The 13,987-nt window shown below is 39.6% G+C and overlaps 1 protein-coding gene across 1 annotated transcript; it reads right to left on the reverse strand.

The window, feature by feature from the left end:
• Positions 1-1,139: 1,139 nt before the first annotated feature.
• nxf1a (nuclear RNA export factor 1a) lies at positions 1,140-11,392 on the reverse strand. The gene is made up of 21 exons (XM_061079441.1): positions 11,193-11,392; positions 10,356-10,566; positions 9,951-10,110; positions 9,778-9,861; positions 9,374-9,478; positions 9,030-9,110; positions 8,566-8,635; positions 8,267-8,355; positions 8,041-8,148; positions 7,840-7,949; positions 4,836-4,872; positions 4,412-4,480; positions 4,186-4,241; positions 3,934-4,041; positions 3,062-3,120; positions 2,646-2,761; positions 2,509-2,551; positions 2,327-2,405; positions 1,724-1,906; positions 1,575-1,635; positions 1,140-1,492 (listed from the first exon to the last, which is right to left on the reverse strand). The coding sequence occupies exons 1-21, from the start codon at positions 11,218-11,220 to the stop codon at positions 1,454-1,456; spliced, it is 1,896 nt and encodes a 631-aa protein (XP_060935424.1). The 5' UTR covers positions 11,221-11,392; the 3' UTR covers positions 1,140-1,453.
• Between the last annotated feature and the right edge of the window lie 2,595 nt (positions 11,393-13,987).

Genomic DNA, 13,987 nt, shown 5'->3' on the forward strand with positions numbered 1-13,987 from the left:
CGTGCGTCATCACGTCGAAGCCCGGAAGAGAGGCGCTCGAGTGTAGTCTCGACTCCGGCGCCATCTTTGTAAGGTCAAAATAATTTGATTTGAGCAATTACTTTCAATTTAACTCTCCAAAATATTCACACATAGTTGGAGAACTGTTTATACGAGTGACTATTTTAACGTTTAATGTAACATATTTAAAGTATTATGTTGGAAAATAATATTACTATAAATACATTATATGGACAAAAGTATCGGGACACAGCTCTTTACCACTGAATTCAGGTGTTTCATTCAGTCCCATTGTCATTGGTTGGGTTAGGCCTCTTAGTTCCACTGAAGGGAAAAGTTAATGCTTCAGCTCACCAAGACAATTTGGACAATTCCATGCTTTCAACAGTAGGGGGAAGGTCTCTGTTCCAGCCAGCCAGGTCCTCTCGTCCAACGTCAGTGCCTGTCCTCACAATGCTTTTCTGGATGAATGGGCAAAAATTTTACTCACACCAAACCCTTTAAGAAAACCTTCCCAGAAGAGGGGAAGCTGTTTTAGCTGCAAGGGGGACCAGTAGATATAAATGCCTACGGATTTTGAATGGGATGTCGTAGAAGTTCCGGTCGGTGTCCCAATACCTTGAACATTGAAGGTGGATTTGGAATTAGTTATTTAAAGAGAAATCGATGAAGATCCACATCACGTACTTATCTCATATCTAGAAAATGTTTTAGAAATTTAGTTTGATAACTTGCAAATGGGATTACCTCACTCATTCATTTAAATTTATCTTGAGAATCCAAGTGATCTCTGATATAGTGGAAAGTCAACTAATAATTTGCAAAAACTTAAATACATAAAGTTGAAAGTATATAAATTAAGTAATCTGAGAGGGAGATGAATTGTGCCAGGTTTAGCAGCATGCACAAGCTTAAGACTAGAAACCTATCATCTCCACTCCAAATGAACAACAAAACCTATATATCAGCAATTTTACAGCCCAATAGCAATATTATTTGCCAGTCAGTTTGTTAGTGTAATATTTAAGCTGTAGGAGCCATGGTTGTCCACGTATTAACATTTTCTCTTCCAAGTTAAAGGGTTTAACTTTGATACTCAATATTATGTTCATACAGTATTATGGTCAAAGGGAAATGTATCAGTTGTGACAAAATATTTTTATTGTTGAACACAATACAACAAAATTAAGATGAACAAAGTCAAGCCATCCGTCTTTATTCCTATGAAAACATGAAATTAATTTCTATACAAACCAAACACTAAGGTTACTATAGTAGCTCAAGATTGGATATTAATATCAGTTGTTTGGTCAAACTGTTGACATTTGGCTGCTAAAATAAAGCAATAATCAAAAGGAAATTAAACTCGATCCTTATTTTTAAACAAAACAAAAAAAAGCCAACAGAAAGATTTAACAAAAGGCATAAATAAGACAACTGCAGATTTAACTCTTCATTTGTTGAACGCAACATCAGGGATATTGCCATCCGCCTGGAAAGAGAGAAAAATATTTTAGAGCATTGCTATAATGATCACATATGGAAATTAAATGAATGACTGTAAAACATATTACCTTTAACTGAGTGAAGATCTGTGCCGCTCTGTTGAAATCCCACTCGTTGTCTTGCAGGCACCTGTGACACAGAACAGGTGTTCAGATGTTTTGAGTTATCAAAATAAATTATGTCATGTCTACAAACAACGTGGGAAAAAACGCCTTACTTTTGAGACCATTCAAGGTTCATGCCAGACTTCTGTGAGAAGGCTGTGAGCATCTCCTGCTGCGGTGCGGTGAGGGTGGGGACGGGGCTGGAAGATGGAGTTGGGGCGGGAGCTACAAAGGCGCGGCGGATCTCCTCTGTTGTGGCCATTCGGATAAAAAGCTGGTCGTTCACGATGCACAAACTACGACACAAAAAAACAGATGGAGAATTAAGTTTGAACGCTTCAGGTGTTTCAGGAGGTGCTGGGCTTACTACACGGAAAAGTGTTTGTGGTCGTCTTTATTTGCTAATAAAAGGTTTTGAGATACTAAGATAATTGTGGTTACTATGTTAAATAAAAAACGTTTACTTTTTGAGAAGGCTAGAAATAGAATTTAGGACCAAATGTGGAAAAATCAATCAAATCTCAACCGTATGCAAGTGAGATTGTCTTTTTCTACTCATCATCATGACGTTTAATGTGCAAAAAGATAAGGATGGTATTTTCTTGGTGACCCACAACTGTTACTATGTTTGTACTTGGAAACAGGCGTTTTCCACAGGGAAAACAAGATGGACAACAGGAAGATGAAAAGAACCACTGGGAACTGACTAAACTTACCCAGAACCCCCTGCTGGGACTGTGATGAAAACTCGAGAGAAGGCCATGGTGGAGTCTCGGGATTTACCGTCAACAGCAACTATAAAATAGGCGAGACATAAATTAGTAATACAAATAAGCATTGTTTAACCTTTACAGTGGGTGGAAACCAAATTTAAAATCATTATGAACAAACAACTCACCTTCTTTGAAGACACCACTCACAGTGAATGACAGCAGAGTGTTCTGTAAACATTTTTAAGGAGTTAATGGAAATGATTCTCAGTGAGACAAAGTGGCCAAAGAAAGGTGCAGCTCCAACTGAGGAACATCCACTCACTGTGTAGGTGTTTACATCGACGTTAAAGGAGGCGATGTCGTGCTGGGTTTTGGGCAACTCGTTGATGAAAGCAACCACATTCAGTCGCGTGTGCTTCAGTAGTCGAAACCTCATTGCTAAAGAAGGAGAGATCCAGAGAGGGAAAAATTCACAAAAATATTCAATGTAGACTATTCCGATGCCATGATGGTTGCTATGTAGTTACTAGGATACAGCCCATGTAGAACCAACCACAAAACCCACCCATGTGTTCAACCTATATAAGAATGTTTCATTGATATTATTCTTATGAAGGTTATTGTGATGACAGTAATTCACTGAATCCTGTACTGTTTATATGTTCCTTGTGTTTATAGCAGAACCATGGCAGGACGGCCACTTCCCCATCAGTAAAATATTTCGAAAGGAAAACTCACTTGTATCTTTGATCCTTTTCAGGTTTCGAGTGTCTTTGTGATATTCTCCCAGACTGCTCCTAAATGCCAAGAGAAAGACAGAATCAATGAGAATACAGCTCAGACTTCATCCACACTGATGTTTTTATTTTAAAACAGGGATTGAAAACTAAAACCATCACCGTCCAGATCAGCAGTCTAGCTCTGTAGCGCACTATCTATTTGATACAGCACACCACTATTACTACTATCCTACTTTCTTTGCTTGGACTCATGCTTGGAATCCTTGTATGTGGTTATAATTAATGTTTTATCTGTTGCTTTTCTATGTTCTTTTTTAAACTCTTTCTGTTATTTGCTTATTTGCTTTTTAGGGAGCCTATTGTTACATCTGGCCAAGGACTGCAGATGGAAACTAACCTTCTGGCTAAATCTGGCATATTTACAGAAATGTCTATTAATATGCACTGTCCCTGTCAAATAAACAAACAAACAAACAAACAAATCACTGTTAGTCCAGTTGTTACTATTAAGACCAAATCAGGACGTGAATGTGGGTGACTGCATCATGTTTCAAGTCTCAATATCTGTCCGTCCTTACTAAAACACAACCACTAAGTTTTCAAACCAAATAAGGGCCGGAAGCTTTTCCAAAAGTCTCCACTGTAGGTACTAAATATTGTGTGGATACCAGTCAAAATTGTTGCAAAATGGATGTCTTTTAAACTAAAATGTAAAGGTGTGGATGTAGCGTGAGATAAGGAGGAGTGGGCTCAGAGATAACTTCAGCCCATGATGGCTGGAGCTCCACAAAAATCTTAAATTATTGAGTGCATCACATTCCTTTGACCAATATTGCACATATTTACAAGTGTCTTTGAGCATGTTCTTACCTGGAGGGGTTCTGGGTGGAGTAAGGTGTTGTCATGGATAACGATGCTCCATCATGATAAGCATCAAGGAGCGGCTGTCTGTTCCCAGAGTCGTATATGCTGTAGTACCTGCAACACAATCAAATGCAAAACTTTTCTTGGGTTCCTGAGATCCCAACTTGCTTAAAAACCTTTTTATAGAAATTAAATTTGAAAGCAGTAACCAGAGCATTAACAGCCAGTGATTAACAGACTATTTATAAAGACACTCACTGTTGTAAAAAGCGAAGGATGAGAACCTTGATTTCATCAGATCCAAAACAGCTGCCCTGGATTATCAAATAGAGAAGAAAATGTTGTCAGGTCATTAACAACAAAATAATCTTGAGACTTGAGTTTCTCATGGTGGACAGTGCATCTTAAATTTACATATGCACAAAAAGACAAGAACAAAATGTTTCAATATTGATATCAAATCACATGAGATAAAACAAGTAACCTTGCACGCTGGGATAGTGGTGGGTGTTTCCACATCAAATCCAATGGGTGGGGGGAGATCGTTACCATCCTAAAAAAAAAAGGAAAAATACAAAAGGGATATTAGCAATTCTTTATAGATGTCACAGACTTGAGATGCTGATACTACTCATGAACAGCTTAAATTTGTAAAACTGCCTAAATGGCAAACTTCACAATACTGCAGTGTAACCGATATGAATACAAATTTACAATAAGCTCAGAGATGGAAAGAAGTGCAGTCAAACTATAAAATGACACAAAAGCTATTAGATGCATGTTGTTTTATAAATAAGAGGGTGCCAGAAAACCCATAGTTTCTTATTACGTCCTTGCTCAGTATGATTCAACTGCAAAGGTATTGAAAGAGCAGAGAATAATGAGGCAAGATAAACGTGTGGACTCACCAGTTTGAGAAGCCGGGGAAACCTCTGCCGCACAGCACTGGTAGAGGAACAAAAATCGAGAGCAGGAAAGTTATCATCACAAAACACCTCATACCCACACAGTTGTAATGTGTTTGTTGTCCAAAACTATGATGCCACAGACAGTCACACCCGCAGACCCCCTTAATGTTTTTTTAATGCGCCTCAGTTGTTGTCATTTTAAGCTGTCGGGTTTGCAAGAAAATCTAGGAGAATACAGCCATGTACAGATACACATCCAGTGTCTCAAAGGACTTATTATTGAATCAACAACAAATGGTGTTTTGTACACACTGTCCTCCTCCCTTCAGTTTCATGCTGGACTCTTTGGCTCTTCTCCCACCCCAAATTGTACTTACCAGCAAGTACTCACCCTCTTCCCCAATATGGATCTCTACACAGATATGACATGGGGAAGCAACATGAGCACACTTTTCTAGGAGCACACACATACAAACATGCAGAGGCCCACGACTGCACTGGAATCCAGCAAACACGTCCATGTTTAATAGTAAAATACTGGGAGAGAGGTGGCCAGGAGTCTTGTCAACTCCGCCCCAAGCTCTGGCCCAGATGTGGGGGAGCGGATGAATCTACATCACGACAAAACCTAACAGGGTCTGGGTAAAAAGAATATATAAAATAAAATGCACACAGACACTAACACAAGTCGTCTAACATTCTGAAGAGGTGAAAATCGCTAATTATCATGTGTGATTTTTCCAGTGCGTGTGCCCATGATTATCAGCAAAGAAAGGCAACCTGAGAACAGAGGTCAACAAAAAGGATAGGTGGCCTCAAAGTGAGCTGAACCCAGCAGTCCTACCACTCATCCTATAGTCTTCCTCTACTGCACAAGCAGAACAGTAATCACTGTCTCATAGTCACCATCTCTTTTGAACAGATGGGTCTTGATGCACCAATAGTAGATGGAGTATATTCCTCCTTAATTTAGACCCAATCCTCTGGTTACAGAAGGACTGGGATATTATTAAACATGCATGATCTCTCTGCTGAATATTTGAGCTTAATGTACTTGTCACAGCCATCAGAAACTGGAAGAGTGTATTTTCACTTATGTTGACTTATTTCAGGGCAAAAGTGAACTTGGGAGTTCAGAAATCACTTCCCTCAGAAGTTAGTAAAGGGTATTTGGCCAACTTTTCACTTCCTTCACTGAAAAGAGGCGCCCTGTTTCAGGCAAGATAGAACCAAGTTAGTGGAAGAGACAAACTGCCTTTTCTCTTTGGCTCATCATTGGTCATTAATAATGACACGTATCTTCTTTGCTTCAGCCCAACGGCTTCTCCTGTGGAGTCTTGTCTTCTCCATTTCTTCCCGTCACATTTTTAGTGAGCCAGAGCTCATGGGGACTGAGGCTGAGTAATCGTGACTGTGCCTGCCTTAGGTTGTCCCAGGTTTTTGAGGGGGGATCTTACCCGTCATGGGCTATCCAGCCTTCCATACTCGCCTGATTTAGGGGTCCCAGTGGTTAAGGATGCTACCAGGGGATGGAAATCATTGGCTGTGGTTTTTCTTGTTTCATCCAAACATTTGTCAAGACACCTGTAGATTGCCCTCTCTTCAATAAACAGAACTATGCTGTGAGACAATAATGCCTAAGAGATTGTGTTGTATTCATACTGTAAAAGCAGGGGATCATGTAGGAGGACTGTCATGCTGACGGTCTCCTTTAATGTGTCTTATCAAGGGTTTTTGATTGCAGTTGAGTGGTGGCAAATTTTATCGCAGTTAATGGAAAACTAACCAGGATATCAACAGAGGAGTGCTGGGTACAGAATCACTGAGAACCACAAGAGAGACCAAAGCATGATAGGATGTCTCTCATCAAAGGTGAATAACTGCAGGAAGTGTGGTTAAAGCAAGCTGAAAGGAAAACAATGTTGAAGTGCATCTCGGTTTGATGATCCTCAGGAACTTGTATTTATAGAAATCTTTGTTAAAGAATGTTGAAAGAAGGAAAGATGAAATATTAAGTAGAAAGAAATATATATAAACAAATTACTGTTGGAAATAATTGAAGGTTAATTTATACTCCCCCATTCTTGTGCAATATTGTGGACTGTGCAATAATATGCAATCTACCCACTTTATACTCCTACTTTGGTGAAATGTGTATCATATGCGTTTTGTCTTTTTTATACATTCGAGTACGTTCTTATGCACCTCATGGAGTGGCACTTAACATTTCGTTGTATCACTATACAATGACAATAAAGGCTTTCTATTCTACACAACAAAAACATGATATACACAGGGAGTAAAGAGTGAATGTCAGCTGGCTCCTTGAAATCATCCTTGACTGTTGAGAAAACAGTTTGTTATCACACAGGCATCTTGCTGCTTGATCTTGATCCGCTCGAGAGTTTATGAGACACATGTTTAGACCTGCTCAACAACATAACATGACACGCAGTCAGGAGGGACAGATTCGAGCAGACAGAAAAAACGTCTTCCAGCGGATCGTGTTGATCTATTGACAACAAATTTTTCATATTTAAATGCAGCCTCAAACTCTGGAGCAGATCAAAGAAACGGCAAGTAAACTTATACTGATCAGTTCCTGAGACTATGTGTGATTGAGTGGGGCCCTAGGGCCTCTGTGTGTAAACTCCAAACTCGCTCCCAGTGTCAAACAAACTGGTCTCAGTAGTAGTAGATACTTCATGTCGCGTTCAAGCACAACACTGACCTGCGCAGAGTAATGCGCCTCATTGGAGTACCGCTGATTTGATGCATGTTATATCAATATTGATTTATTTCGCGATATAAATCAATGAATATAAGAAACATTTTCATGTTATGATTTGTTTCCATATCGCCCAGCCCTATTTGCAGCACAATACTGGTTACTCTTGCTACAGAGGAAAGAAGTGTGGACACCCCTAGTTGCACCCAAGCAGTCACACCACTGTGTCCCTTCCATAGCAACTTTACCCCTCATCCCCCAAACTCGCTGACTGACCTGATGTATGAGGCCTGGTCCTTGAAGTACAGACACAGAGGGTTCCTGTTCAGCCACAGCTCCACCAGCTTCAGGCCTTTCACCTTGTCCAGCTCCCGATCAGACTTGAGCTACACCCCACAGAAACAGAACAACATGGTGTGAGGAAGATTTAAAATTTGTGCGGTTATTAGTCGAGATTAACAGAGCAGCCCATCTTACCTCGTTGTGGGAAAGGTTGAGAGTCTTCAGATTAGGCACCTTGGAAACCAATTCAGAGAGCTCATCCAGTTTGTGGATACGGTTGTTGCTCAGGTTCAACGAAGTCAGCTGGCAACAGTCAGATAAGATGCACATACATTCAGTTTCACCAATTATTTAGCGTTAACAGTGAAAAATTATTTGTCACTTATTTTCCACAAGAATACGAGATATGTATTAATCTTACCTCTGGAATGTTTCCTTCAATAATAGTAATGACAGCTTCCATGTGCGTCTTCCGATTCAAGGTGACTTCCACTTTGTGGGACACCAAGTCTGTTACATACAAAAAAACAATCCACAGTTACAATACCTAAAATAAAAACCTTGAATTAGAAAAAATTCATCATTTTAAGTCCCAGTGAAGTAATAAAATCAAGCACAGACTGTTTGTCCCCCCTATTGAATCCCAAATGTACCAAAACACAACCGTCTACCTAGATCACAGTAAGGCCAGATACCCAAGAAAGAGATGAGTCTAATTACCTGGGTCTGTTCGGATGTTGTTCAAGTCAAGTGCTTGCTGGGAGCCATCAAAACGTTTTGCCATACATTGCTGTGAAAGATAACATAATAGCAGACATGAGAAGTCAGATCCGCACAGAAAAAAATTACAAATTTAGGTGCGTCGGCCAATTGGAAGTAATTCTGGATCCTTAAACTTATGGGGGCCTGAGGCTGCTCTTTAATTGGTTGTCGCAGCTCTTTGCGCCCACTCCAACTTGTATTTACAGCGAATAGATATTGTTAACGTTAGTTGGTCCAATGTGATTGGTCGACCCTCGACAGAGTGAATGTCTCAGGTACATCCGCCATCACTGAGTTATTCCTTCTGCGAGCTGACCGGTAAAAGATATGGAGACTTCACAGAGATACTGTGGACAACGACGGCAACAGCCCCATTCACATGTTCAGATCTCTCAGACAGGGCATTATTTCCTCTAGCCCACCTTCAGGTGCTCCAAGTGTTCAGGCTTCAGGTCAGCTTGGAGGAAGGACGGTGGAGAGTGGGAGTTTACATGAACCTCAACCTTCAGAGAACAAATATAAGGTGAGAGAGGTTAGTAAATAAAGATACACTGTAGATTGAGTTTTAGATGAAATGTGATAAAAGATAAATACAAAAGAAAAGAAGTAGGGATGACTAAGATACCAATTAAATGTACCAATAATCTTCAAGATGCATGTAACAGTGTAAGATGTTACCAGCATCTGATGATACATGCCATTATCATTAAGGACAATGGATATTTTTTAATGAAACTAAGAGATTTCCATTATTACTCCAACATACCTTATAACCATCTGTGTCTATAATCTTGTGAGAACATTTGCGTAAAGCGATAGACGCAGAGGGATCATCCACATAGAAATGGGCTCTGTCGTGGTCGACGTGGTACTGGATGATTCGGGGAGAGAGAAAAACAATCAAGATCCATCTACACAAAGACATTGTGCGAAAAACAACTCCTTCCACAACATCCGCAGCTTAGTGTGTTGTCGAAGTAAAATCATTTCTCTTATAGAGACTCACAGCACCCTTTATGTACTAAAATGCAGAATCCATGCTGCATTTAAGCGCACAAATAAATAAAAACATTTGCTGATAGCAGATCTCTTAATTTGTACAAAAATTAGTACCAAATTAGTTTTGTGATTGGTAAACATATGCATAGAGCAGAAACGAGTTAACCTCACCTGTACAGCGGTGAAGGGAATTGAACAGATGTCCTGAAGAGCGGTCATTAACCATTTCTTGTCATATTTTCTTCCGTGTGGTATCTGTCAAAGAGACAAGGAAAATATGATGTTCTTCAACACATGTCAAGGTAATCTGTCTTTTGGCATTTGTATATTAATAGAATACTCACTGTTACTTTAGACCAGCCTGACTGGTTTCTTCCTCCTCCACCGCCGCTTCCTCCACCTCGGTCTCCTCCTCTGAAGCCACCACCTCCACCTCTACCTCTTCCTCGCCTGTCTCGGTCAAATCGTCCTTCTCCTTTTCGACCAGTTTTCCCATATGGGTTGCTAAAGAGGTCAAAACAAGGACATGTTTAAAAAAAACTCTCCTTCAGCCAATGTCTGCCTGCTCCGTGGAGATTTTTTTCAAACAACCCAGAATTCACCGAAGCAGTTTCCTTTGGGGTTTCTAGAGTAATCTTTGTTGTATTGTTGTGATTCTTTCTCCCATCCAAACCCACAAAAATGCTGTTTAACTTTTGATGAAAAAGTTCAACCACAAAACAGGGACTTAGCCCATTGGGCAAACTTACAATCTGTGTTGGGAGCCGTTGTCTTGAGAGCCTTCACCCATAGTTACATCTCCATCAATGTCATCAAGCCTAGACCGTGGACCTGGACCTGCAAAGCCAGGTTGATGGCCTCCCCGCGGGCGGTCTCGGCGAGATCTGTCATACGACCGTCCCTTGTGAGGGCCTCGGCCTTTGCGATTACGAAATTGTGGTCCGGTTCTATCATCGTGCTCTGATCAAAGGAACAGAATTCAAACCATACTGAACATACTTAAAGAACAACAACAAAACAGAAAGATCAAACATTGTTATGCAATTATATCAACTAATACATCAGAGAAGTACAAACAAAGTTATATATTTACTTCAACACATAATTTAGAGAAAATATAAGGTCCTACTCATGTATAAGATCAAGTTTTTGACTATAAAAAAATGATATACATACACAGTACATTTTATTCATGTATGATACACTGTTATTTATTTTTATCACAATAATGATAAATAAACTATGCTCAAGGGAATAAAGCTGGTACAGGACAGACCCACTCCTTTTAACCGCTGAAATAACTGCACACGATGTAGTCTGTGTTTACACTATAATCCATAGTCTGGTACTTTCATAACAATGAAAAAAAAACAGTTGAAATAATTAAGTAGTTCGTTAATGCTTTTGTCGGTAAATTGCCATGATTGGAACCTCGGGAAGCTTCGTAATAGGCTGGTTTTCCTCCTTCGAACTCGATATCAGCGCTGCTGAACTCTCTCCTCCTGGTAAAGTCCCCATGTTCTGAAAACAATGGTACAAGGTGCGGAACGTGTCAGACTCATGCGGTAGTGAAAATGGATTCTTACCGTTGTAGTAATGTCCGCTATCGGCCATGGTTCTCGATTATTGTTCGCCAAAAGCCCCACCGATAAAACCGTGTTCTCTATTTGATACAACACAGAGGCCTGGCTGCGGAAGAGACTCCCGAGTGGAGCGGAGGAGAGGACAAATAAGACGGCGCCCTGACGGCCGAGTCTCTTCACTGTTAGCTGCTAGCTGTTAGCGCCCAATGCGTCACGATGAGAGGAGGAAGTACTTCTTATACCTTCAACTTCCGGGGTCATGGAAATGGTGCGGGAAATTGAAATGTTATTGTTAAAAAGTAAAAAAAAATTGTTTTTTTAAATTAATAAATTTCCAACGTGAAGCTTAACATACACGTGTTGTATTATATTTATTTATGATACATTGATATTTATGTTTTCAAAATAATGATAATAACTTGATAATTTATTCAGCATGTACTGTAATGCTACCCTTAAGATACTTCCAAAGTAGTTATATCAACAAAGCTGCTTTACGAGCAGCTCTTTGCTGCCCTGTTTTCTTGTTAAAAATCCATTCTCCCAAACTTTTAATTTAAAATGAATTTAAAATGGGAAAATCACATTGGTTTGCTTTTGGAAACACCGATTTCCAGGTTTTCCAAAGTTAAAACAAGAATACCCTGAGGATAAATTCACTGGTGTGTTGACCTGGTGTCAGTTGAATTCATGTCATAAGTAAAACTACCTCTTTAAAACACAATAACAGTAGTGACGGTATTTTTGTTGCAAGGTCAGGGGTTTTCCTAAGATTTTACAATGAGGGTTGAACAATAAATTAAATTCAACAATATCAACATATTTTTGGGGGAATGTCTCACACCGAAACAACATTTTGGAAAATGTTAATAATACATCTGATGCATCTATTGCACATAATCAGTGGTAGATGCGATCTGCAACACAGAGATGCAGGCACATTTTAAGCTTTGTATATTTTAACTAAGCTACATGATCCCCACCAGACGTCTCCCTGACCTTTCTGCCCGAGACAGGTGCCAAGGATGAAATCAAACATGGATGTGACTAGAGCAGACTCACCGCTATTCACAGCACGTGTCACCACCAGGCTGGGGTAGATCTTTTTGTGAAACAGAGACTGCATCCTCCAGGAAACCTTGTCCAAGTCGCTCAGCCTGCAGGGAATCCGCCCGGAGTTCACGGGGTCGCATGGAAAAAACACGGAAACAGATTATAAATGTCAGTTTGAACTTTTTGATGCTTCGCCTCAGTCAGGTGCATTGTTAATTAGTGTTAGCTAACGTTAGCTAACTTTAGCTAACAGTTAGCTAACGGTTAGTCGACAGTTAGCTAACGGCACTACGGCGGAGCATCCTTCAGGACTCACAGACACACTCCGACAATATCCACCGATTAAACCGCGTTATTTCGATTTCCGTAGTAATCCGTGCCTGTGTTGTGATGAAACCCGTCGCACCTGTCCACTGTCCCGGGCGGTGTCAGTCTGACTGTCCCGCCCGCGTCACTCTGCTCCAGTGCGCCAAGAAAAACACATGGCAACGCCCAGGGGACAGTGGGCGGGGCTACCTGGAACCTCTAAGCACTGCATCTGTACTACTTCATAAACGACACCCAGAACACATCTGCACTCCGCGAGGGTCCTAATGAATACTTCAAACTATTATAAAGAGACGTTTATTCAACTTAATGGTCGCTGGTAGTGCCTGGTGCAGCTGATATGAGTATTCAGAGCTGGACAGTAATTTCAATGCAGTTTTGAGGTACTTGTACTTTACTTGAGTGTTGTTATTCCACCACATATTATTTGTGATGCTTTGTTTTACAGTAACTTTTACAATACTTCATTTTTCTGATTATTTCTTCCTGCAAAGAAGTTTGGTACAATTACATTTCATTTGTTCAACTAATTGTGTTTGTCAAACTGTAATTGTGATATAAGAAGACTGAGCAGATCAAGGCTTTTCATTGTCTATTTCACTTTTTCACCAGTGTGACACTTTTCAAATCATACAGAATGTGAATAATTAAAATCCTCAATAATGATATTGAAAAACATGTTTTATCATTATTTAATAATCGTCTAACCCTTTGATACACAACATGGGTCAAAAGTTACCCGGCTCAGTTTTTATTTTCTATATCTTTTCAGTGAATGAATTTCATCATTCGGTATTTCATGTATTCCCCAATTAATTCGTTTTATATCATCACAAATCCTTATTGAAATTTTTTCTTTAAATCATGTGTGTATCACTACCCTTCTAATGCAAAACAAATGACACGTATTAATTTCCTGTGTTATTTAATGCGTAGCTTGGGGTTTCTTTGCTATATTCTTTTAAATACATGTATTTTATCATTAAATATCTTATCTTTGATGACCAGAAATCATTATTTATCCTTTTTCCTTTCTGACTTTATAAACAAAGGTACATTTTAAAATTCTACAGCACTTTTACACACATGGTTAAAAAATGACCCGTACAGTATGTTTTCACTACGGAACACCTACCCTTCATTTCACACAGCTGCTTTTGAACATCTGATGGATTTAAGTCTTCTTTTACAATCCATAACTAGTGGGAAAGAGAAATATGTACAATACTAACTAGCTGTTAGCTCGCGAACTTCTTTTCTGGCTAGCTAACCATAGATAGATCAACAAAATAAAACACGAAATAGAATGATATATACCCAATAGACTTATTGATATGTTTGATGTGAAAATACGCTTTTGATTTTTTTTATCCAGAGTATTAGTGTGGCTCGTCGCAATAATTTCATTCTTACAGTGA

This window comes from Limanda limanda, chromosome 10, assembly GCF_963576545.1.
Source record: "Limanda limanda chromosome 10, fLimLim1.1, whole genome shotgun sequence".
NCBI lineage: Eukaryota > Metazoa > Chordata > Actinopteri > Pleuronectiformes > Pleuronectidae > Limanda > Limanda limanda.